The 24,935-nt window shown below is 34.3% G+C and overlaps 1 protein-coding gene across 1 annotated transcript in view; it reads left to right on the top strand.

The window, feature by feature from the left end:
• Positions 1–24,935, top strand: part of MOXD1 (monooxygenase DBH like 1) — a 39,284-nt gene that overhangs the window by 2,723 nt on the left and 11,626 nt on the right. The window contains exons 2-5 of the mRNA XM_029287264.1: positions 10,145–10,291; positions 11,753–11,920; positions 12,035–12,118; positions 23,622–23,801. Of these exons, the coding sequence (XP_029143097.1) occupies positions 10,145–10,291; positions 11,753–11,920; positions 12,035–12,118; positions 23,622–23,801 (579 nt within the window). The remainder of the gene's footprint in view (positions 1–10,144; positions 10,292–11,752; positions 11,921–12,034; positions 12,119–23,621; positions 23,802–24,935) is intronic.

Here is a 24,935-nt window from a genome sequence, read left to right as displayed (position 1 = left end):
GTAGAATAATAATAATAATAATAATAATAAAAAAGTAGGTCTCTGGCTCAAGGTACTTGCAGGTCATATCAATTCTGAAATAAAATATCTATACCACTGAGATGGCCAGTTCATATTTCTGAGATGGATGGCCAGTTGCCTTTTTAAATAAAAAATATCTTCTGTTTACTAATAGAATAAAATGTTTTCCTTCCAGTGATCATGCTGGTTCTGGAGGAAGAGTCTTTCCCTTTCACTGCAGTCGGTTAGCACAGGAATATGGCCAGAAACCAGGAGACCATGAGTTCTAGTTTCACCTTAGACATGAAAGCCAGCAGGGTGACTTTGAGCCAGTTAGTCTCTCTCAGCCCAGCCCTCCTCACAGGGTTGTTGCTCGGTGGAAAATAAAAGGGGGAAGGAGTATTAGGGATGTTCCCACCCTGAGTTGCTGATGAAAATAATAAAGGTGGGATATAAATAAATACATAACTATGCATATATGTCTGTAATTTTTGGTCATCTATGACTAGAAAATGAGTTGCTACACAAGATGTAGTTGATACGCACATAGAAGCACAAACAGATACACACCAACTACATAAACAAGCCAGAATCTTCTTTTAAAAGGAATCTATTTTCTAGGTATCAGCAAAGGTTCTGATAAAAACATAAATGATGCTTTCTTTGGCTTTTTCATGTTGTCGCTATGTTCTACCTGAGGTTGTTGCTTTAAAATGTGCTACGATAAGAGTACAGCTTAAAGGATTCTTCTGTCGCCTCCTGCAAATAGATCAATCAGGTTGAAGGGTGCAATTACGTTATAAAGACTGAAACACAAAAAAGGATCTTTCTAAAGGGCTGACACATTCTTCAAAGGTATGGCTGAGAGGGAGCGTGCAGGGGATGATGTATTAATGATAAGCATTCTAGACAACAGAGTGGGAACCTAGCACTATTTGGGAAGTGTAAGATCCATGTTTAAATAGCAGGAGTCTATCAAATATGCAATTCACAGATTTGTGAACTATATATATATATATAAAGGGGAAAATAAAGAGCTGAGCTAATAGGAAAATACTGTGAAAGTTTATAGAACTATGTACTCTATAAGGCCAATCATGAGAACGTTTTAAGGTCATTGTATGATGCAGACTGGTGAGGTTATTGTGAATATCTTAAAGTATGGAGAATCCCACCCTCAACAATGCAGTGATGGAAAGATGCTGGCTGGATAAATATGGGTGCTGCCTCAGAGAAATTGCTCAATCTATTCAGACTCGTAGTTATATTATGCATGCAATATTGCCAAAGTAAATTTTTTACAGACTACTTGCCACAAGAACGCTCAAGGCAGCTCTAACCTTTTTTTATTATTATTATTATTATTAAAAAACCTTTAGGGTTTACTTGCAAATTCCTTGAGTTTCCATTCTGCAGCTCAATTCTTAACCTTCTCTTTAGTTGTCAGATCCTCTTTCTTCTGGTCTGGAATTATGCATCTCTAACTGTAGCTCCCAGTATCCATTTTGCAGAGAGTAATCCTTCTTTATGAATGCGGGTTTTGTGTGATTTATTTAAGAAGGTTGCATTGTAAGGGCCTTCTGTTGAACTCTTGCATAAAAATACTCATTTGAGAATTATTTTTTTGAATAGCTCTTCATTAATGTTTGAAAATTCTGTATTCATCACACTCGCCAGTTTTCTGGTACCCCAAATAAAGAATATCTGCTTAACAAATACAGCATATGCATGGAAATCACTTGGATACGTTATTAAGAATTAATCGGATTTTAAAAAGTGAAAAGCAGTGAATGGAACTCTGTTGTTTTTTAAACATACTCTTGACAAAGAAGTTTTTAATAAAGAAACAGAAAGATAGAACAAGGAGAAATGTCAAGGTGGCACACATTTTAAATATCACCTGGTACTTGGTTGTGGCTACTGCATGCCTTTGGGAAACACACTGTATCTTTAAGAATCTTTTCTGGCATGTGAGGTTAAAAAAAAAGATTCTTAAAAATTGTTCCCCAAAGGGCATGCAATATCTACAACCAAGCACCAGCTAAGGCATGTTAATACTACTTAGCTATTGCTTTTTTCTGCTAGTGCAAGGGTCCTTCTGGAAGAAGTCATCATTTCTTCTGCTTTCCTGCACATAACGTTTGAAGAACAGATGAAATACAATGCATGCACGGGTCATTCTTAATCTGTGAGAGATTTCAACCTTAATAGCCATATGTTGTGGTTGAATTAATGGAATGTATTGATCTTTAAAAATATATGCCTATGTTATTGGGACATTTCAAGGTTTTTCATAACTTTCCAAACTTGAAAATTATGTATTTAAGCCCAAATTCTTAAATTCTACATTAGTAATACAATAGAAGCTAAACTGTTTAATTTTCTTAGAAATATTTCAAATTACAAGTCAGATCCCAGATTATAACCCTGGATTGCCTCTGACTATTGGAACATGTATGTATGGTGCTATTTATTTTGACACATCACAGTGCATTAATATTGCAGGAATGTGTTTGTATTTAGAGCACAGTGACAAGCATTCACATGATACAATCATCTTCCTACCATATAATTGGTATCTTTTTGATTATTGGCATTCCATATGATTTTTTAGTTTCATTGCCAATTATGCACAAATCTGCTTGTAAACATAAATTTCTTCGTGTCAAGATCCCTAAGTGGAACTGTATGCTGCAATCTGATAAATCTTGGGCATTTTGGCCCCAGAAGCAGACTCCTGCTTAATTTAAATGTATCCAGCTTGTATGTTTCTAAACTTGATGACATTCCTTAATCACTCAGTTCTTTCTGTTGCCAATTCAGTTCAATAATCTACATCAGTCTTGTATACGGTATATTAGAATTACATAGAATTTCATATTTGTAATATTCTCTATAGTAAAATTGTGTTTCTCCAGACATCCATGTAGTGGATTTTGGATGTAGTGGCCAAATTTATATTCAGATCTCACCCCTGAAATAACCAAGATCTATGATGGAATGGAAAATGTAAACATCTACTATTCTACAGTATTTATGCTCTCCAAGACATACAAACTGTACTTATGGGAGTGACTGAGATCTGGAAGAAAGGCAGGTAAGGTTTTTCAATGCACTGAGTTTCTCATGGAGGGAGAGGAAATGAGCTAAGTCAACTGGATTCAGAACCAGAGAAGAAGCAAAACATCTAGTTACCAAAGATCAAGTTAAGGAACACCAATCTGCTGAAGAAATCTACTGTATGTTCCATGGTGACACAAGATTACAAAAGAGGAGAATAAACAATGAAGAATTCATATAATCTGTGCAGATTTTCATAAGGAGAAGAAGACCCAATTCTATCTACTTAGTGCAGATATCTGGAATGAAAAGAAGACATAATTCTGTCTATCATATCCAGGGAGAGAAAAATATCTGAATTTCAGAGTTGTAGTAGTTGTGAAAGGTTGCCAGCTAAGTTTAGTTAAAGCCCTTGATTAACTCTTTGGGGAATTTAATTTGTGGCTACATTTTAAGTTTGGCTGTCATGTTAACAGAAGCAATAATGTTGCAGAGGAGGAGAAAGTTAATTTCATACTAGTAGAGCAATTAGGCCACAAGGCAATTCATTACATTCCTTTGAACACAGAAGGAAGCAGAGGGTAAAGCTCTATTTGAATACCTTAGCTGAATTCTATTTGCATAATTAACTGGCAGAAAAAGTCAGTCTGATGTCTGTTGTTATGCTAAAAATAGAAAAAAATCAGAATGGATCATAAGACTTTTCATTATTTATTTTGTCTGATCATTTCTAAGATGTTATGACCCAACTGATTTCCAAACTCTGCCCAGGCAATTGATTTACTTTATATTATTTGCATCAATTTACATCATTTATGTAAAATGATGCAAATTGAAACATTAAAAAGAACAATGATGTAAATGCAGATTTAATGGCCACCATTTCCTTCTTCAGGTCCATTAATTTATATTGTGTAAGAAAATATCAGTATTATGTAACTAATTTAGATTATAGACATAGATAATCTTAAACGTCTGCTAATCTATTACTAGAGACCAGCCTTTTTTCTATCAAAATATTTTAATAAAATAATCAGATAAATATCATGGGCTTAAATCTTTCTGCTTACATTCATATAATTTTATTCAGGATAATTAACTATAATTAACAATAACAAATAATCTTGGCTCGTTAAAACAAAATCCATATAACATTGAAATAAAATAATTTAGGATGTTTTAAAAATGGACAGTGGAAAACTGCCAAAAGATCTTTAAAAAATGACAACATGCAAAGTTGGGAAATGGATGCCCACTTTGGAAAATACTTGCTAGAAGTGTAGTTTGTTAGCAACTAATGAGAGAAAATAATTTGGATTGCTTGGGGAAAAATTAATGTGAAATTAAATGGCAAATTCTGAACTGGGGATTATTGAGAAAAATATAAAATAAAACTCTGAATATCACCATTTATTCTCCACAGATTTCTAGCAGTTTTATTGTAAATAACAGAAACAGAACAAAAATATTTGGCAAAAAATATAAAAAAGACTGAATGTATGCTTGAAAGGAAACATTTAACCAACTTCCAGAAAGTTTGTTAAGGAAGACATGAAAACTGCTTTTCACTAAACAAATTACACATTTAAGTGCTGGTACCCAAAAGGCCTTTTCCATACCTTTAAACAAGTTGATTCAGAAGCTGAACAAACAAGAGCCAATTCATAAGTAAGAAGCACCCTTTCAAATGTCCTGGCCTTAGATGTTTCAGTGCTTTAAATGTCATCACCACAAACACTATTTAATGCAAGTAATGTAAATTTGCCTTTTGGTTGAGGTTCACTTCTGATGATTTACATAGAGACATACAGTATAGAGAGAGTTTTCTGGGTTGATCATGAAAAATTAAGCTGACCTGGTTGGTATGAAGAAAGGTTGTAGGGTAGAGAGGGGATTTTAAAAAAAATGTCCAGTAAAAGGACAATAATAAGGTATTTCGTACTGTTGCCAAGAAAACCACATGAATGTGTTCATTAAGTTACCAGCTATCAAGCTCAACTAAAGACAATCTTAACTTGGATTCTATCTGGCAACAAATTGGAAGTCACTGCAATTGAGGTAACTTATTTTCCCTATATGAACTTATAGGTAGCACAAAAATAGCTGCATTTTGGGCAAGCTGGAATTTTTGACTACTGTTTCAGAAGTAGCCATATGTAGAATGCATTGTAACAACTGAAACAGGATGTAATTAAAGGATATTGTATGTTGTTGTAAACTGTTCAGAGTCACTTAGGTGAGATGGGTGATGTTGAATTTAATAAAACAAATAAACAAATACTTCTGCTTGACTAAGTATCTTTTCTCATGGAATAGACAATCATGGTGTGCTTCAGTTTTTCGTAGTCACTACCAACATCTGAGGCTCTGGATCATCCCCAAAGAATTTTCAGTACAACAAATAGGTTTTTTTTAAAATTAGTTTTATTCATTTATAACATAAAATCTGAAAATACAAAAGCAAATAGTAGGGGACAACAGTAAAGAAAAGGAAAACAAAAAAAGTGTGAAGAAAGGGAGGGGAAGAAACAAAAGGCATTGACTTCCAACTCTCTCTGTTGCAGTAAAATCAGACATTAAAATCAAATCTTAACTTTTTACATTTCTGTAGTAGTATGCACTAGCCATTTCTGTATCAGCAAATCAGTCTAATTGATAAAACCCAAAATCATGATATCATTTTTTTCTACCTCAAGCACAAAGTCCAGGAGTGGTTTCCAAGGAGAAACAAAAGTACTTATGTTCTTTTCTTTTATCAGTGCAGTCAATTTGGCCATCTCTGCTAATTTTATCAGTTTTTGTAACCATTCATCCATGATAGGAATTGAGGCATCCTTCCACTTTTGTGCAGTCTTGCTGCCATCACCATATATAAAATCCGAGTTCTAATTTTTTTCCAGTTCTCTTTCCATTAGACCCAGAAGGAAAGTTGCTGGTTTAATCTTATGTTCACTTTAAGAATTTTCTGCATTAATATATGAATCCTACTCCAACATTTCTTTGCCTTATCACATGTCCACCATAAATGATAAAAAGTCCCTTCTTTACATTTACATTTCCAACATTTATTTGAAATACCTTTTATACACTCTAGATAACTTATCTGGTGTTAAATACCAGTGATACATCATTTTGTAAAAATTTTAAGTTATAATTTAATGTGAATTTTAAACCTTTTATCCACATATTCTCCCATCACATTATACCCTAAATTCCTTGCCCACTGGATCATACAATATTTTATATGTTCATTTTCCAAATTCAATTTTAATAATGTTTTATAGACCTTGGCAATTATATGATCATCACTACCACATAGTAGGATTACCAATTCATTTTTAGCAAATTCAAAACTATGGCCTTTTTTGTCTAGTTTAAATCTCCTTCATTTGTTGATATGTAAACCAGTGACAAGTGTGACCTTCTAATTCTAATTCTTCCTTAGATTTGAGAATGGGGTCTCCAGAATTGAAAGATACTATTTTACCATACAGCCACCAGTCTGGCTTCACCACCATTTCTTTTCTAAAAAAAGCTTCTTGGGGGGGGACACCCATAGGGGCAAGTTTTATATTTATTCCAAACTAGCGCGTCTAATAAAATGATTATTAAAATCAACATTTACTTTAATTTTATCATACCATAAATATCCATGCCCTCCAAACCTTAATTCATGGCCTTCCAAATCAAGCACCCTCTTATTCTGGAAGTTCACCCACTCTTTTAACCAAACCAAACAGCATGCATCAAAATACAATTTCAAATCTGGTAAACCCAGACCCCCTCTTTCCTTGGCATCTTGCAATAACTTGTATTTGATTTTTGGTTTCTTTCCTTGCCATATAAATTTAGAAATATCCCTCTGCCACTGTTTAAATGGAATATCCATTGCAAGTATTGGTATAGTACAACAAATAGATTTTTGATGGGATTGATTTTTCATTCAGTCTGTCTTTCTCACTCCAATCCACAATTTGGATTTTCCCTCAGTGAACAGAGTCTGTTGTTTGATGAATTGGTATGAAGAAAGTGTGGACATTTTATCACAATTACATCCATTTATACTTTATATAATTATTTATATTTTAGGTAGTTTTTTTGAATGTGTAAAATCCCAATAGCCATTTAATGGACATTTACCTCTGTTAGAAATCCTACATTCTCAAAAACATTAGTTCTTTCTTTCTTTCTTTCTTTCTTTTTATTTATTTATTTTAGTTTGGATAAGTAATACAATTTTGCATTATGTGAAGAAAGTTGGCATACACAAACTTTCTATGATTTAAAATACTGGAATATAAAATCCTATGAAACTGAATGAAAGATCCCAATAAGTAAAAGGAATTCTTTTACATTAAATGCATTAAATATGGGATTTATTGCCAAATTATACAGTGAGGTTTAAATCTGAATAAAGTTAAAATGGATTCATATATTCATGAAAACGTTTCGCTTCTCATCCAAGAAGCTTCTTCAGTTCTGAAGCTTCCTGGATGAGAAGCAAAATGTTTTCAAGGGGGAAAAAAATCAATAAAGTCTAGTTGCCTTTTGAAAAGCACTTTGGGACAACCATGACCTGGTTGATTGAGAATCTTCATAGACATATATTCATGGAAATACACTATGGGCTACAAGTTGTGGAAGCTAAAAATAACTAGCCATCTGCTTCACCATTGCAAAAAAGAATGTTGGTTTATAGAGATAGATGCTGGTATGATGCTATATAGATTTCTTTACATTCATAAAAGTTTCTTACCTCCGTGCCCAACATAGTAGCCACTGTACCAGTCCAATAATTAAAATGTTGCTAGCATAAAGGCTTGCATACAATTGGTTAATCAAGGTCTCAGATAAACTTGGTAAGCTTTTATGCTAGAGAGCCCTAAACAGTATTTTCTTACTACTGACTTCAATGTTAAATGAAGGCAAAATCTACTGCAGGTTGCATGGATGTAGAGGATTTCTTCTCTATATAAACACCTGTTCAGGCCTATGAAGGCAGCTGTCATTTTTTTTCCTCAAGGTTTCTTCTACAGCTGTGCTCTCTTTTTTTTAAGGGCTAAAATAAAACTTATTTGCATCTTTTTGCTACATCCTTAAGAAATTACTCCCTGCCATTTTGTATAGCAGTAATCAGAAACCATATCAACTACAACTCTCTTTTTAAAAGAACAAGTGCAGGGTCACAGCATGTGAGGAGCAATTCATGGCTTCATCTATAAGAAATTATACACCAGAATTTTTATGATCTGCAAAATCATCTTACTGTGTATTACTGCAATTTCTAAATGACTTCTATTGAATGAAACATATCTGATTCATTCACTCTATCCAGCAGACTAAAATTGCCTACAGTAGGGTGTGTGATTGTATGTGAATGTATATATATATAGGTTAATTTCAGTAACTGCTGCAAAACATGTTAACTTTGCCATACTAGAGATAGCTGGCATGCTAAATAGGCAGCCCAGATGTTTTATCCTCCAGCTCATAAAATGAAGACAGTATGAGCAATGAATGAGAATTGTTCAAAATATCTGGAATACAGTGGCCTAAGTTGCCATGTCATGAGCAGAAGATACCCATGTTATTGAGAACCAAAATAGTGGTGACAACAAATATGCTATTCAAGGTAATATGTAAATTGAGTTTAATTTTGCCGAATTACAGTTTGGTTAAGAAAATAAACAATATAACATAAATTGGTTGCTTACCAGGGAAGTGACTAAATTTCAAACAAAATAAAGTTGTTTCCCTGTAGTTCTACCAACCGGTAGTGTCACATAATTGCAGATTACTGCAGATAGTATGATGTCACATTATTGCTTATAAAAAAAACTAGCTGGCAATACAATTGCTAAAATAAATTCCTTACAACAAAAGTTCACTGGAATTTTCATTTTGCCATAGACTTCAATTCTGTTGATTTTTGGTATTAATATTCCTTATCTACTCTTGTCTTTCACTTAGCCTAAAAGCTTTGGGAGTGGAGATATTTACAGCAGTATCCTTTTATTTACATCTAAAAATAAGAAATCAATATAATTTAATTTTACCCAATTTTAAATGGTAACTTTGCCACTTCCTTAAAACATCTGCAAATTTTATATCTCTGGGTGGTCACGATGCAAACTAGGAACAATTGCATAAAGTTCTTAAAAGTTCTTAGAAAGAATATTAAGCAATATTATCCTAATCTCAATGGAATTTTTTTTGGAATGGCAATTACAAGAGTTGCTAAAATTGTGCTGAACTGGATGGTCAAAAAAGCAGCTGCACTTTATAACACAGAATTCAGAGGTGAAGAGGTTAACGATAGTACATTATTAATGCAGCTTATTTATAATATCATCTTCAGCTACAATGAGGACCAGGATAATCTGTCCTTGAAACAGCAGGGAGACTCTCTAAAACATTTCTATAGTTTGACAATATAAGGAGGTATACAATATCATATTCCAATTTAATGTTTCCTCAAGAGAGAGTATATATTAGGTTCACAATAAGTGATATGCTTATCCCCTTGTAAATAAGTGCATGGGAACTAAGAAAACGGATTTAGAGTAAGAGTAGAAATATTATATTTCTTGATTTTACCCACCACCCAATAGGGAAAAACAGTAAAAGATATCTTAAGACAGATGAAGATACACATAAAAATAGTGCATATATTATGTAATAGCCAGATAAAACAACTATGAAGTCATGTTGAAAGGAAGAGTATAATGCAGGGATATACTATCTATATAATTTGTTCTTGACGATCATATTTCTTTCAAATATGTGTTTGCTATGTCCACTCATACTGTACTCTTATGATTACAAAATAGATACCTCTTTAGGTAAGGGTCTTTTATTATATCACACTTATTGATTGTGGAATTTATACAATGTTAATTATATTCAAAAGGATAGAATCAAAAATAATTAGATTTCTCTCTCATTGATTAATGTAAAGTATTTATTTAGAGAATTACAACACATTCTTTATACATTCTTTCCCACAAAATGGAAAAGGTTGTGGAGTTCAGAACATTTAAAAAGAAGAACAGCAGGATAATGTTTTGATTTCTATCTTCAACAGGATTGCTTCACAAATGCAGACAGAGTACTGAAAAAAGATTCTCAGCAGGATTACCATCTGGAGTATGCTATGGAAAATAATACCCATACAATACTAGCTTTCAGCCGGCAGCTTCACACTTGTGACCCAAATGACAAGAGCCTAACGGTAAAGAGAAATGCTAAACCTAATGATGAACCTAAATTAGAAAAGAAGGGAAGAAGGGAAAGAGTTCTGGGATCAGCTTCTCATTCTCAGTTTAATCATTATGCTAATTATGCCATAATAAATAGTCTGTATTGTTGTATGTACTGATTAGGGTAGATACGATGTGAGTGTCTTCTCTGATTCAGTGAGGATTTATTCTGTTGCGGGGGCACAATGGCTCACTGGTTTAAGATGCTGAGCTTGTCAGCTGGAAAACTGACAGCCCGGGTTCGAGATCCGAGTGCTGCGCAACGAGGTAAGCTCCCTGTTATGGTTCCGATATATGAAACTCTTCAAAAAAACTTTGAGGCATTGTTTACCTTAAAGAATCTTTATTCGAGCAGCAACATATCGGCACTTACATAGTCCAAGCCAAAATCTGACTTCCCCTCCCCTCAGCACATAGATCAAAGCACAATTCCCCCCTACAGTCATAAATCACATTCTCCAATTAGTTTGAATTGCTGGCTTTCCACCCAGTTCTTCATCCCGCCATGCCTTATCATCTCTTATTACAAATGCCTTGAATTCACACACTATTACAATATTGTTATGTCTAACTAACTCCCATCACATTCCTCCCCCTCCCCAGTATCATCTAATTCTAAGAGTAAAGCATAAGAAAGAAAAAGGTTGCATCTCCATATGTTGTCAAAGCAAGAACATCCAATGTTAGCAGCATTGACATCCCCATTCTTGCTCCAGTTCCTGCCCATCTAGTAATTTGAAAGCATGCAAATGCAAGTAGATAAATAGGTACCACTTTGATGGGAAGCTAACAACATTCTAGGTGCCTTGGCATATCATTATGCTTGCCACATGACCACAGAAGTTTCTTTGGACAACACTGGCTCCCTTGGCTAAGAAACAGAGATAAGCACAGCCCCCTAGAGATGGAAATGACTGGGCAGGGGGCTGGGGGCTGAGGAACTTTCCAGGACAAAATTGAACTATACAGAAGATGTGGCAAGTTAAAAACCTTTGATAACAGCCTCACAGCCATACCAGCCTATGTAGAGTGTGCTACAATAAACAAAATGGAAGGTTACCTCAGGACAAATTACTTTTGTATCAAAATATTTTACAGTAAAAATACAAAAGCAAAATGTAAAATTATAAAAGGGGAAATAATAATCCCATTCAGATTTGAAGCAATATACCTTTACAACATATATTGATATAGAAGTGTGATCAGCAGAATTTGAAACATGTGACCCATCAGAAGTTTCTGAACTTCTGAACCAGTGTTCTTCAACTTTGGTCACGCTAATAGCAACTACAAGCAATTCTACTTTGGCAACATCTGGTGAGCCATATGTTCCCCCAAACCCTTGCAAGGTGGAAAATATATTCAGGTAGGCTGTGATCATAGAATTAGATTTGTCTTTGCATAACTCATCAGCAGTGTTTCTTTTTTTGCAGGAAAGCACAGTGCGAGTAATATGGGCCTATCATGACAAAGACTTTAAAAACGGAGGTCAAAATTACCATGGCTCTAATCGTGGAACAAAGAGTCTTCGTTTATTGAACCCAGAGAAGAATGCCATTATCCCTCCCTCCCTGCCATATTTTGACTTGGCAAACCAAAACGTAAGTTACTTGGGTTAAGTATCATGTAAGAGGAGCAGAACTGTATGTTGAATTGTCTGAGGAAAAACAAACTTGATGTTATATTAGTCTTTTCTTTCCATTTTATTAAGACAGGTGGCTATACCAGAACAAGACACAACCTACTGGTGTCAAATGTTTAAGATACCTACCCTGCGTGAAAAGCATCATGTGATAAAGGTATATGATCTAGCTGGCGGTGTATATAAAACTTTCTGTTTTTAATTCCATTTCTTTCATGATGTGACTATACACATACTCTTGGAGAAATATGCCTTAAGAGTTAGAGCATATTTATTGATCTGTAAACCAATCAGTACTGTTGCAATAGATTTTTGATGTTGCTGAAATGTTGCTGAAACACTTTACAAATCAGTTATTTCCCTGGATTTTTCAAGCTATTTCTAATAAGAATTGTAAGACCAATGAACTGTGCTATTGTTATCACTATTATCATTTCCTTTAATAAAGCACATGGATAGCTAAATGCTCATTAATTTGGAGGGAAAATATTTGTCTCAAAATATTTTTTCTACTTAGAGAACTCTTGATGTATGTAAGTTTTGAAATCAAGCAAAAATAAATTCTAAGTGCATACAGGGGAAAAAATCAGTCATTGAACTAATTCTTTTGCTGTGGAACTTCTGAATTTGCACTGATGTCAGTAATAAAAATTCTTCCTTTTTTGCTATTACCTTTTCTTTGAATAAGAAGTGGGGGAAAGCCAATTCCCAGTCACATTTTGCATAAGTCCTGGTTTTCTCCATTAATTGTTAGGAATATGGGGGTAGGATCCATCTGTCGTTCAAGTAAGAAGCGTTCTCCCATACATTCTCATGCACTGCTTCCAACCATATCATACAGTTTTGGTTATCCATCTTCTTTCGGCTACATTTTAGAATGTTTTTCTACATCAGGAGATCAGTTGTAATTTTCTCAGAGTAATGTGGACTTAAGCTCATTGTTTGCATGTGGTGCCTGTTTTGTTCCTGAGGCTAAAGGTCTTCAGTAATGGAAGAGTCAAGCAAATGTGATGAGCAGTATATAAATTTGATAAATAAATAAATAGGAAGTATGAGAAGCTGCCACTTGACACAATGTACTGATTCAATGAAAGGGGAAGATTTTGATGATATACATTTATTTTGTTACTTCCTCACCCAATCAAATTGCAGCAATCCTTATGTCCATATTTGATTGCAATCTGGTCACCAATCTTCCTTTAAAACCCGAGTATTTCCTGTTTTGCAGAACTGATACATGGGTTATCTTAGCTGAAGTCACGTATTACTACATATAATTTTTTCTGAGCATATATGTCATCTCTGAACAGAGGTTTGTTAGTCTTTCTTAAATTGTGGGTGTTTTTTGGATACTTAAGTACATTATTATAGTTTTAGGGTTAAAAACCTAAAAATCATAGCTAATTCATTTTTCTTTTTTATATTTATTTATATTTACTAAAATATGTGTACAAAATTAACAAAACAATATTTAAACTTAAACTTTAAAAAAATAGAAAAGAGATATCCCCAAATAAACTGAAAAAGAAAGCCTTTCAATAGCAGTTTTTCCAAAACAAAACATTTCTAACAACCATTTATTTCATTTACTTTATTTTATTTTTATCTTGCTGGTTTTTCCTCATATATACAACTCAAAGTGACAAACATATACTGTATAATAGCCCTTCTTCTTCCTATTTTCCTCACCACAACAATTTTGTTAAGTGAGTCTGGGCTGAGAGAGAAACATGAGATTCAAGCAGATATAAGATGTCTTTCAGAATTATTTGAATTATATCTTTCATTTTGAATGAACAGCTCCAAGATAAGATGTTGCTAAGTAAATAAGAAATTCTTTGTAGATTATGACGTTTTAACAAATTTTGAGATCTGAGCTATGTATATGTAGTCTTCGTATAGTAGCCAATTCCTCTATATGCAGGAAAATTTGATTTGTGGATAAGTATGGTTTTGCATCCTATTACTTTATTTACATAACTGATGCCAGAGGCAAAATTCCTCGCATATTATTTTTGCTGACACATAGTATTAAAGCCCTAGGTGTTCTACAAGACAGGAAAGTACAAGCCCATACTGTATATTACACATTCAACTCAAACCGTTCTAAAATGCTGCCTTTGATTTCATTTCATTTGATAATTGGAGATTCCTGTCTAAAGTAATTCATAATTGCAATATGATGATTGCCTCTCCAATCCCTTTTTTGGATCTCTGCTTATTTAAATAAACATATGGAAGGTATAATTGCATGATGTTTATAGATATAGACAAAGGGAATTCATTAAGGTAGAATGGATACATAGGAATCAACTGAATACCTGTATGAACAATTTTTAAAAGCTTTGATTCCAGTTCGGGATGTGCTAACTCTGGAAAAAATAATGGTATTGTGTCTTTGGTACATAAGGCATGTGTGTTGAAAGATTTTTATTTTCCTTGCTCCCTCAAGCATAAAAAGTTTTAGTTCCCTAATCAAGCTTCAGGAATAAAGAGATAACTGTCAACTGTCAGGGCTGACAATAACCATAATTAAAAGTTAAGAGATGACCATGATTAAAGATTAAGAAGCTCTCCTTCTTTCCTTATGTGTGTGTCTGTATACACACATCTGCATAATTATATACATATTTAAATACACGTTCACACGTACACTATCTAAAAACTCATAGAATCTTTAAAATAAATTGGAACTGGATAATCTGAAATCTGTACTTTTAATTACAGATTGTGTTGGTTTTCTGTTTTAACAAGTTTTAAATAACATGGTTAAATGATTAAACACAATCATTTCATTATGTTTAATTTGTCAGTCTACATCACCTTGTTGAATCAATATTTTTTTTAAAAAGTTAATGGATGCTAAAAGCAAAATTGCAATTTCATTCCAATGTTTGAGGTATCCACATTTCAAGGAAATATTTGACTTGCCAGATCATTTTCAAATAGCCTTTTCAGTTAGCACCTGATTCCAGATTGAATGATTCAAGTCAAGTAACAAAATTATTTTCCTTTCTCTGATAAAAAAAAGAAAAGAAAAAAATATAAAATATGATTCAGTCAAAAGGTGTTTATCAAGAACTTAATTTTATAGCCCAAAATTGCAATCAGATGCCATGACTGAAAATCTGATCACAAAAATGTCTTCATGGAGACATTATTATATTTTGCTTGACATGAATAAAAAGCTTGGTTTATTTCAGATTTTTGGAAACTATTCTTAAATTTCCAATCTAGTCCTTTGGATTCTGCTTCCCATCCAATAACTGACTGTGTCCAATTTTGCCAAACTTTTCGAGATTAAGTTAGTTCAGATAGTTATTCAAAGTACTTGGGCTTTTTACCTGTACCTAATAGCAAATACTGTTCCCCAGCCTTCCTTGTGCACCACCACTGTTCCATCCTTCCCATTCATATCCATAGTTTCTCCATTTTATTCTTTCTAACCCAATAAAAAGAATTGAAAAGACATTTTATAAAGAGTCCTAGGTCCTGTCTGTCCATCAACAAGACAACTCATTGAAAGCGAGGACCAAATTTGGTATGGTGGACAAACCTGGCAAATGAATGATTTAATTAGAGAATGAGCAGAAGTTGCAAGGGAAAAAAATCCCAAACATTCTCATGCATTCATATGGGCAGGCTTTCCCTTCTTGTGGGGTTTTTTGCCTTTGGGGAGGCACAGACAGAGTCCAGGAGAGATGTGAAGAATCTTTAGTAATAAATCCACCTCTCCCAAAGTTTTCATTGTATTGTCTTCATTGTTAATTTGTGTACATTTTTGGGGTTTGGATTTTGGAGAGAGATGTATATATGAAGATGTCACTAAGGATTGTTACAGTGGCAAAAGGTTTAGAAACCTGATATAGGAAAACCACTTAGGGAAGCAGTTCAGAATGTCGACAACTGCTCAGTTCTAAACTATCTCCACTCCTTTCTCCCAGCCCTCCTTCTTCCCAGTCGTATACATATCTCTTGATTTTCCATGTGTACATACACACATGAACAGATATACAACAGGAGGAGAAATGCACACATCACTCAGAGGTGCAACACACTCTTCGGTATGAAAAAGAAAATACAAAATAGTAAACAACAATTTTGGGCCACTGGTGGCAAAGCATTAGAAGGAAATCTGGACTGTGTTCTGCATGCTTTATCTTATTCTTCTTTTAGTTTCTGCTTCTGTATTCCCTTTGTCTTACTGCCTTATCTGTACTGCCACTTGTGAGCATGGATATCTAACAATTTCTTCTAAATTTACAGTGATGCCAACCCTATATATACTATTGAATTACAGAAGAGGAGCAAAACAGAAAAAAAAAAAACATAATTGTCCCTATTTTTAATGCTTTGGAGTGAATCATAATGCAAACAATGGCTATTTAGAATTCTCCCTGTGAGGAGATTAGTGGGCAGTCAATCATGTAATATGCATTGTATACTTGATATGGATGAATTTCCTCTGATGTAAATGCAGCTGGAATAGGGGGCCCTTTGCATGTTACCCTAGCTTTGTGGGAACCATTGTTTTTCTGGATGATTCTTTTGCAGCTGGGGTAACTCTTTCAGTGACATAAATACTGAGAGACAGAGGCACTGATTACATGAGATTTCCCTTGTATACCCTCCCAACATCAGGAAACTCCCAAATTTGCATTTATAACCAATATAACTGATCAATATTTAAGCCATTTAAACTTACCCTGCCTGTGTAGAAAACACCATTTCTGATATGGCCAATAATTGTAATTATTAAATACCCTCTATACTGCTAGCAGAAATGTGTTTGCTTTTGCTGACGGAAATGAAATAAAATAATTAAGTTTGTTGATTCCGTGAAGTTTAATAAGAATTTCAGTGCTTGCATGATATTTGTGACTCGCTGTTTTAGTAGTTTTGCTTTCCATTGTGCAGATCTATTACATGTATATATTTCTTCTATATTTCAAGATGCAGATTATCAATGAGCAGTAATAAAGTATAAAACAGATACTGTGCTATTCAGTTGTCAGGTCTGCAAGAAACATCATAATCCCTCATTATTGCATATATAATTGTATTTCACAGTAGATAAACCAATGCTAAAATGCTTTTTTTCAAGATTATCAAAACTTATTCAAATACTACTATAGTAGCTGATTAAAGAAGCAAGCACTCTACATAAATATGATTTTCATATAGGTGTCCTTTGCATTATTCTTACTAAAATAGTCATTCTCAAAGACTGATCACTGGTGATGTGCAGATAATCAATGGGTAGTCACCGTGGCCTCTCTACTGTCTGTTTATTTGCAATCAACTTCCCAGTTTTCACTCACTGTATCATCCTCTGTGTCCACTGCAAGTGAGTTGATTCATAAAAATGAATCAGTGGTTGAAGGGTGATTCATTGCAAAATAGGAGTGATAATGCAAACAGCAATATAAGTACTCACATTCATAAAGTTGTTAGCAGTGAACAGGCTTTGAATGAGGTTTTGTCTGTGAATCCGTATATATCCTATTCAGTAGAACTATAACCTTGCACTAGCTACCAAAAAGAAATATGAAGAGGGAATAAAACAATGATATCTAAAAATGGGGTTTCATTAGCCTGTAGATCTGCTCCCCCTTAGTTTTCAAATGCTACATTAAAGAATGTTCTTTTTTAAAATACAAATTGCATTCAGAAATTTGATTACAATAGTAAAAATTATTGCAAACTAAACTTAAAGAAAAAGGAGTAGTAATGAAGAATAAAAAGTGCAAAAAAGAAGAAAAAGTAAAAAGAATATAATAATGAAAATGAAAATAAATATATAAAGAAGTGACTTGCCACTTTCATCACAAGTATAAAAAATTTATTATCTCTTCATCTCAAATCCCATTCCTTATCTATAAGCAGATCCATAAAAGATAAAACATAACTTTTCAATCCTGGGTCAACAAAAAGTCCATAAAGGGTTGCCACAACTTTGCAAGAGAGAGAGACAGAGACAGAGAGAGGCAGAGAGAGACAGAGAGACACACACACAGAGAGAGAAAGACAGACAGACAGACAGACAGACAGACAGACAGACAGACAGACAGAGAAGTCTTATTTTAATCTTGGTCAAATAAACTAACTTTATATTCCTTCCTTTTACTTTTAACAGACTTAATGTTTAATTCAAGCCAATATTGTCATAGGATTTGATTTCTCTTCAATTCTTGTTCATCCTATTGGATAGATTTGTTCAAGGTTTTAATAAGCCTTTTTTGTAAATGCAATAAGGAAACATTTTCCAGATCATTCTCTTGGTATTTCCTTTTTAATTGTTAAAATTTCAGCCAGTTTCTTTTGGCCTGTCATTTTTCTTTGTCAGATAAAATTTGTTCCACATCTGCCATTCTTTCATTAACATCTTTTGGAAATAGTCAATCCATAGAAGCAGACATCGTTGCTGAGAATGTTGAAATTATTGTTTCTAATTCTGGCTCCATTCTTCAATGATCTCCTTTAGTGTTTCCAATGTTTATGTCACCAAAAACATATTTTATTTGTTTTTGTTTGTATTTTGCTTTCCTTCTGCTCAGAATCTTTAGTCAAGTCTAGTGTCCAGTCTCTGAAATCATAAAGTAACTTATATTTTTTATGTCTTACAATAACCAGATAGCTAAAATAAGTCTGTTTCCCATGAGAAACTATTTATTTTATATACTTAATTTCAAAATCTTATATGAAAAGTCATTGTCAGAAAATGTTTAGAACCCTTAATCATCGAAAATTTTCTTAATTAAAATTTTCTTTCTAAATCTTTATTTAGCGTTTTGCTGCTTATTTCAAATACTTTGAGTTCTTAAACTTCTAATTAATCTTTCTTTTGTTCAGAGTTAAAGATAAACTCGACTAATGACTTTTCAAATTTGTTGTTCTGAGGTCTGTAATAGCTTTAAGATGGCTAATAGATGGCAATTTGCAAAAGTGATTAGAAATTTGAATTTTTAATGCAATGGATCATTATAATTGTGCAGAAGTTGTAGAACTTTTTTTTATTTCATAAGCAGAGATCCTGTAACAACTTTCATGTCAAGAGGTGTAAGTAAACCTGAGACAGCCTTCACCAACCTGCTGTTTTCTAGAAAAATGGATTCCCAGAGTTTCCAGCCAGCTAGCTGGGAACTATGGAAGCTGCAGTCTAATTTTCAACAACGTTTTAAGGAGCCAGGTTTTCTTTTTCAGCAAATGTCTTATAGGATATCTTCTTAGAAAATAGCACATCTTTGCATTAATGACTCTGTGAATGGCCTATTACTACTCTTGGCTCCTCCAGCTCTGACCTTATATATATATATATAAATATGGCTTTCAGCAATCTTGAGCTGACTCAGCTTAATGTTCCTATGTCACAAACATGTTATTGTGCAGTTTTGTTCTGGAACACATTCTTTAGCTAATTGGAGTGTTGGAGAGACACTAAATATTGCCTGGTGCCATAAGAATTGTAAATGAGCACACACTTGAAACCCTAGGAGAAAACAGTGAGAAGCATTCATTCCAGCCCAACGGTTGAACCATTTTCCAGAATTTCTGGGCTATACATTTTCAGACTTAAGAAAGAAATATACAGATCCTAAAGAATGCAGGTCCTCCTTTTATGCTTTCTATTCTCACTGCTTCCTAAATTTTAATTAATTTCTCTTGATAATCTTCTTTTCAAATATCAGTTAATTGCCCTTGCTGCAATCACTTACTTCCTCCTGCTTTTTCTTCACATGTACATTCATTGCTAGAATTGAACTTTACTGTGGTATAACATCATTTAACATCTTTAACTCATGGCTGTTACAAGTCATTTTCAAGGTTGTTCCTTATATACTAAGTTGTCTGGAAATCTATCTTAGCATACTAGTGAAAGCTTTTAGACTTGCCTTCTTAAAATTGATTTTTCTGTCAACTATTCTAGCTCATGTGCGGTAAAGTACTATAAATATCAGGAATGTAAGTGGTTTTCCATTGAAAAGCAAGTTAATTAATCAAAGGTCTTAATTACTTCTGAAAACATGCAAATACAGGCTCAAAAAACATTTCAGTGAGAAATAATTCAGAGTTTGAGTTTTAGTTCAACTGAAACACAACTCAGAAAGGAGAGGACGTTCCAAGCTGCATAAATTAAGAAGATATTTGCAAAAACATCTGAAATACACATGTCAATGGTCTTCCATATGAATACATGCCATCTATAATTGAGGGGTAGCATTATAAAAAAAAAGTAGCAGTTTAATTTTCAGTGACTGGAACTGCAAGATCTGGCAAGACAGTTTTCAATGCTTTATTTCAAATATTTATCTGAGAAAATGGGGAGGGGGCTAGACTGTGTGGAGCTGGAAAATCTAGCAATTTATTTGTAAATCTAAAAACAGGTCTAATATAGGTGTGACGGGTTTGAATGTGGACTTTGATTTTACCATTAATTCAACCATGAATATGTATGAACTACACACATATAAATTATGTCACCACCTTGTGGGTAGAGACTATGTATGTAGAGACTACAGGTGAATGTTCTACAGTAGTCCTCAACTTACAACTGGACACTTAATGACCGATTGCATTTATTATGGCCATGGCCAGTATGGCATCCCACCCGCCTGTTGTAAACAGCCACACCATTTCCCTTCTGTCGAGATTGCCACGTTCACTTAAGGATACCTGCCAAAAAGGTCATAAAATCACTTCCGGTCATGTGGGCACTTCTATTTAGAATGAAATGAAATACTGAGATTGGGCTGATGTCACTCAGTTGGCCACTCCTTTTGTGAATCTGATCAGAGTGATACATCTGATGCTTCTCAGTGGAATTCTGCTCCACATGTTCCCCCCCAGGAACCATCCTTTAAGATGGATTGGACTGAGAGAGAAAATGACTAGCCCAAGGCTACTGACCCTTTCATGACTAAGGTGGGACTAGAACTCACAGTCTCCTGGTTTCTAGCCTGGTGCCTTAACCACTAGACCAGTGGCTCCCAACCTTTTCCATACCCCGCACCCTTAGAACGCTTCTGATATATTTTCACATCCCTTACAAAAGTTCTAAATAACGGCAACGAATTATGCATATACGCTAAAATTTTGAAAACCCAAGTTTTTGCATCCCTGGAATATCATCTCACACCCCCAGGGGGCCCAAGCATCCTCAGTTGGGAACCCCTGCACTAGACCAAACTTTCCTGGGGGATTATGAATACTTTCATCATTGTTTTCTGAATGCATAATATTTGTCACTAATACCTAATTTGGACACCTATCTGATTAAAAACAGAGAAGCAATTCAGAAATATAACCTGGAGAAGTCCCATGTTGATGACCTTTAGTCTCTTTTTTCATATTGCTTATTCTACATGTGATACAAATTGGAAATGCATGTAAGATTAATGTAATCAAGTGCCTATATGAAAGGTGCATCTGGATATTCAACTGTAACCCAACTATGAATTAGTGAAAGGCAAGATTTGCTTTACGTGGTATTGTTTGATCGTAACAGTAGACACACAGCTAACCAAAATTTGTGAGAGCTACATGTCTTTCTGTTGTTCTCCAATTCATTCTATGCTGCTACTGAATTGCCTTTAGACCTATGAAGACAGAACAGATAGATGTTCCTATGTTATTCAGAGTTTTGCTAGACAAGACAGTTTTCCTAAACGAGATAGAGTTTTCCTAGACAATGGTTCTTTAATATATTTTTTTTAAAAAACTGGATAAGGTTGGATGTGAATAATGCTCTTTTATAAAATATAAGAATGATTATTAAAGTCGCCTACAAGATTTCATAGTAGTATATGCTACTATATAGTATAGAAAAATCCTATTTTTCCCTCTTCCTTTTTCAGTTTTTGCAAGTAATTAAAAAAAATACATGTATATTGCTTGTGTATATTTGTGTGCAACATAACATAGGGCATTTTGTTATTGCTACTTTTCTCAAGTGTCCAAAGTAGTTCTTCAATTCATGTATTTATTATCTAGAATGATTATTCTAGCTATCGATATTGCTAACTTATAAAACCTACAAAGTGGTCTCAGAAAAAAAAAGAGTTATTCATAAAAACCTTTGCATTTGGTGGGAAGGGAGGAGATTATTACTTTTCATAAAAATATGAGCAGAAAAATAATTATTAGAATCTTAATGTTTAAGGAACTGGGAATGAAATCATATGAATAACCAACTTTAGTAATGAGTCATCACTATGAAGACAGTTGTGTTTTTTTTAAAATTGTGGCAAAAAGCATAACAACTGTTAGTGTCCTAAAGAGGCAGGTGGCTGTTGCACAAGTTTGGACAAGTGTCCCATTTATTTCAAGCAGAGATCAGTAGAACATTCCCATAACCTTTACACTGATTCCTTTCTTATTCTGTTTAGATGTTCTGAGTTCTTTTGGATTCTCACCCTTTAAAAATTCTATTTCACATCATGTGTGGGTGGATTTGTTTATATTTCCTCCACCATAGCATTCAGTAACAAAAGCACCATGCATTTTATGGCAGCTTGACTGCAGCTTTCATCTAAGTTTGTCCTTTTCTTTCTTTTTCTTTTTCTGGCTCATACACATTTTATTTTATACAGGAAAGCAATGGAGGATTAGAAAACAATATCACGCTGAGATACAATTAGAAATTACTTGCTTGGCATTAAACACTGATTGCAATGCTATTGTGCCTACATAGCAAGCAAATCTGAAACCTTAATAATTCAGACAGATCAAATTGAAAGAGCTGGGAGGCCTTACTCTAAATCCCTTCACAGGCCCCAGGACTGAGTGATATTAGTGATGCTAGCAGTTCTAAAAACTGCATAATTTGACATCATCATATCTTACCTGTATTGCAGTCCCACTTTCAGCATGCAACCCTGTCTTATAGTTATGGTTGTATCCAGTGTTTGGATTAGCAACTCTGGCCCTTCCCCTCCAAACATCGGAAATCTGAAAGTTGTAATCGAAAATACATAGAAAGTAAGTACTAAATCAGGTCTGATTGTCTAATATATAAATAGAGTCCCTTGGATTGCAAGGAGATCAAATCAGTCAATCTTAAAGGAAATCAATCCTGACTGGTTTTGGAAGGATAGATACTGAAGCTGAAGATCAAATACTTTGGCCACCTAATAAGAAAGGATTGATTAGAAAAGACCCTGATGTTGGGAAAGATTGAAGGCCCAAGGAGAAGGGGACAGCAGAGGATGAGATACTTAGATATTTCATCGACTCAATGAACATTTGGGCAAACTCTGGAAGACAATGTAGTACAGGGAGGCCTGGCATGCTACGGTCTATAAGGTTGCAAAGAGTTGGACAGGGCTTAGTCACTGAACAACAAGGATGTTTGTGCAATTTGTATTCTGGCTTCTTCATAACACCATTTAAGCCAGGGGGTCTTCAAACTTGGCCCTTTTATGACTTGTGGACTTCAATTCCCAGAATTCCTCAGCCAGCCATGCTGAGGGAAAGGGAGAGGCACGCTGGCTAAGGAATTCTGGGAATTGAAGTCCACAAGTCATAAAAGGGCCAAGTCTGAAGACCCCTAATTTAAGCATTTTGAAAAATTATAATTGAAAACAATTAATGAATGACTTAATATTTTAACTAGAAACTGACATGCTTCAAATGCTTCTAATATTCTCTTATTATATTGACAGGTTGAACCACTCATTCAGAAGGGCCATGAGAGTATAGTGCACCATATTCTTCTCTATCAGTGTAGTAGCAGTCTGAATGATAGTGTTCTGGATTATGGCCATGAATGCTATCACCCAAACATGCCAGATTCCTTTCTTACCTGTCAAACAGTCATGTTTGCTTGGGCTATTGGAGGAGAGGTAAGATAAATTCCTATTTAAATGTCTTTATCATCAAATAATGTAAAGTTTCCTTCAATTTGTGTGAGAATTTTGGGGACTGCATAATTGCAGGGGTTTTTTTGGTGAAATTTTTAGCAGGATTTTGCCATTCTCTTCTTCTAAGACTCTTTGAGTTCCTAGTTTAGCCAAAAGCTCTGAACTTCTTAAGTGGTTTCCACATCCAAGTACTAAGTAAACGCTTCCTGTTTAGCTTCTAAAATTAGCCAAATTTGGCACAATGCTGAATTCATTCTTTACAATAAATGTTTTTAAAGTTTTTTTTAAATTAACTGAGTGATTACAGAACTATTATATCCTTATTTTAATTGGGGGAAGCAAACTTGACATTTTGAAAGATAAACAAAATCAAAATCATAATGTAAGTTTATTATACATAATGTAATTGACTTTATTATTTTAAAATGAATACTTGTACCTCTTGCTTTACTGCATCAATATGATGATCAATTAGGCTGGATATGGTGATATACAGGTAGTCCTCAACTTACAACCATTCATTTAGTAACTGTTTGAAGTTACACTGGCATTTAAAAAGATGACTTATGATCATTTTTTGCACTTACGACCATTGCAGCATCCTCATGGTTATGTGATCAAAATTTGGACAATTGGCAACTGGCATGTATTTATGACAGTTCAAGTGTCCTGGGGTCATATGATCACCTTTTGTGATCTTCTAGCAAGCAAAGTCAATGGCGAAGCCAGATTTACTTAACAACTGTGCTACTAATTCAACAACGGCAGTGATTCGTTTAACAACTGTATTAAGAAAGGTTGTAAAATGGGAAAAACTCACTTAGCAACTGACTCGCTTAGCAACAGGAGCGTTGGGCTCAGTTGTGCTCTTAAGTCGAGAACTATCTGTAGTGGGTGGACAAAACTGAACTATGTTAATATATATATATATATATATATATATATATATATCTAAAGAATCACAACCGTGAGACCACCAGGAGATAAAAAACTATAATCAGTTTATTTACAATTAAAAGCACCTAGCTTTCGCCGGCCTCCTGCCGGCTTCGTCAGGGTGGCTAACCATCAGTGGGTGGCTGTTTTTATGGGAGTGGTGCCTTTTGCACCCGGCTC

The sequence above is a fragment of the Protobothrops mucrosquamatus genome, unplaced genomic scaffold (assembly GCF_001527695.2).
Source record: "Protobothrops mucrosquamatus isolate PMUCROS unplaced genomic scaffold, P.Mucros_1.0 scaffold_279, whole genome shotgun sequence".
Classification (NCBI taxonomy): domain Eukaryota; kingdom Metazoa; phylum Chordata; class Lepidosauria; order Squamata; family Viperidae; genus Protobothrops; species Protobothrops mucrosquamatus.
Note: the sequence above shows the minus strand (reverse complement) of the source record. Positions and strands in the feature narration are given on the sequence as shown.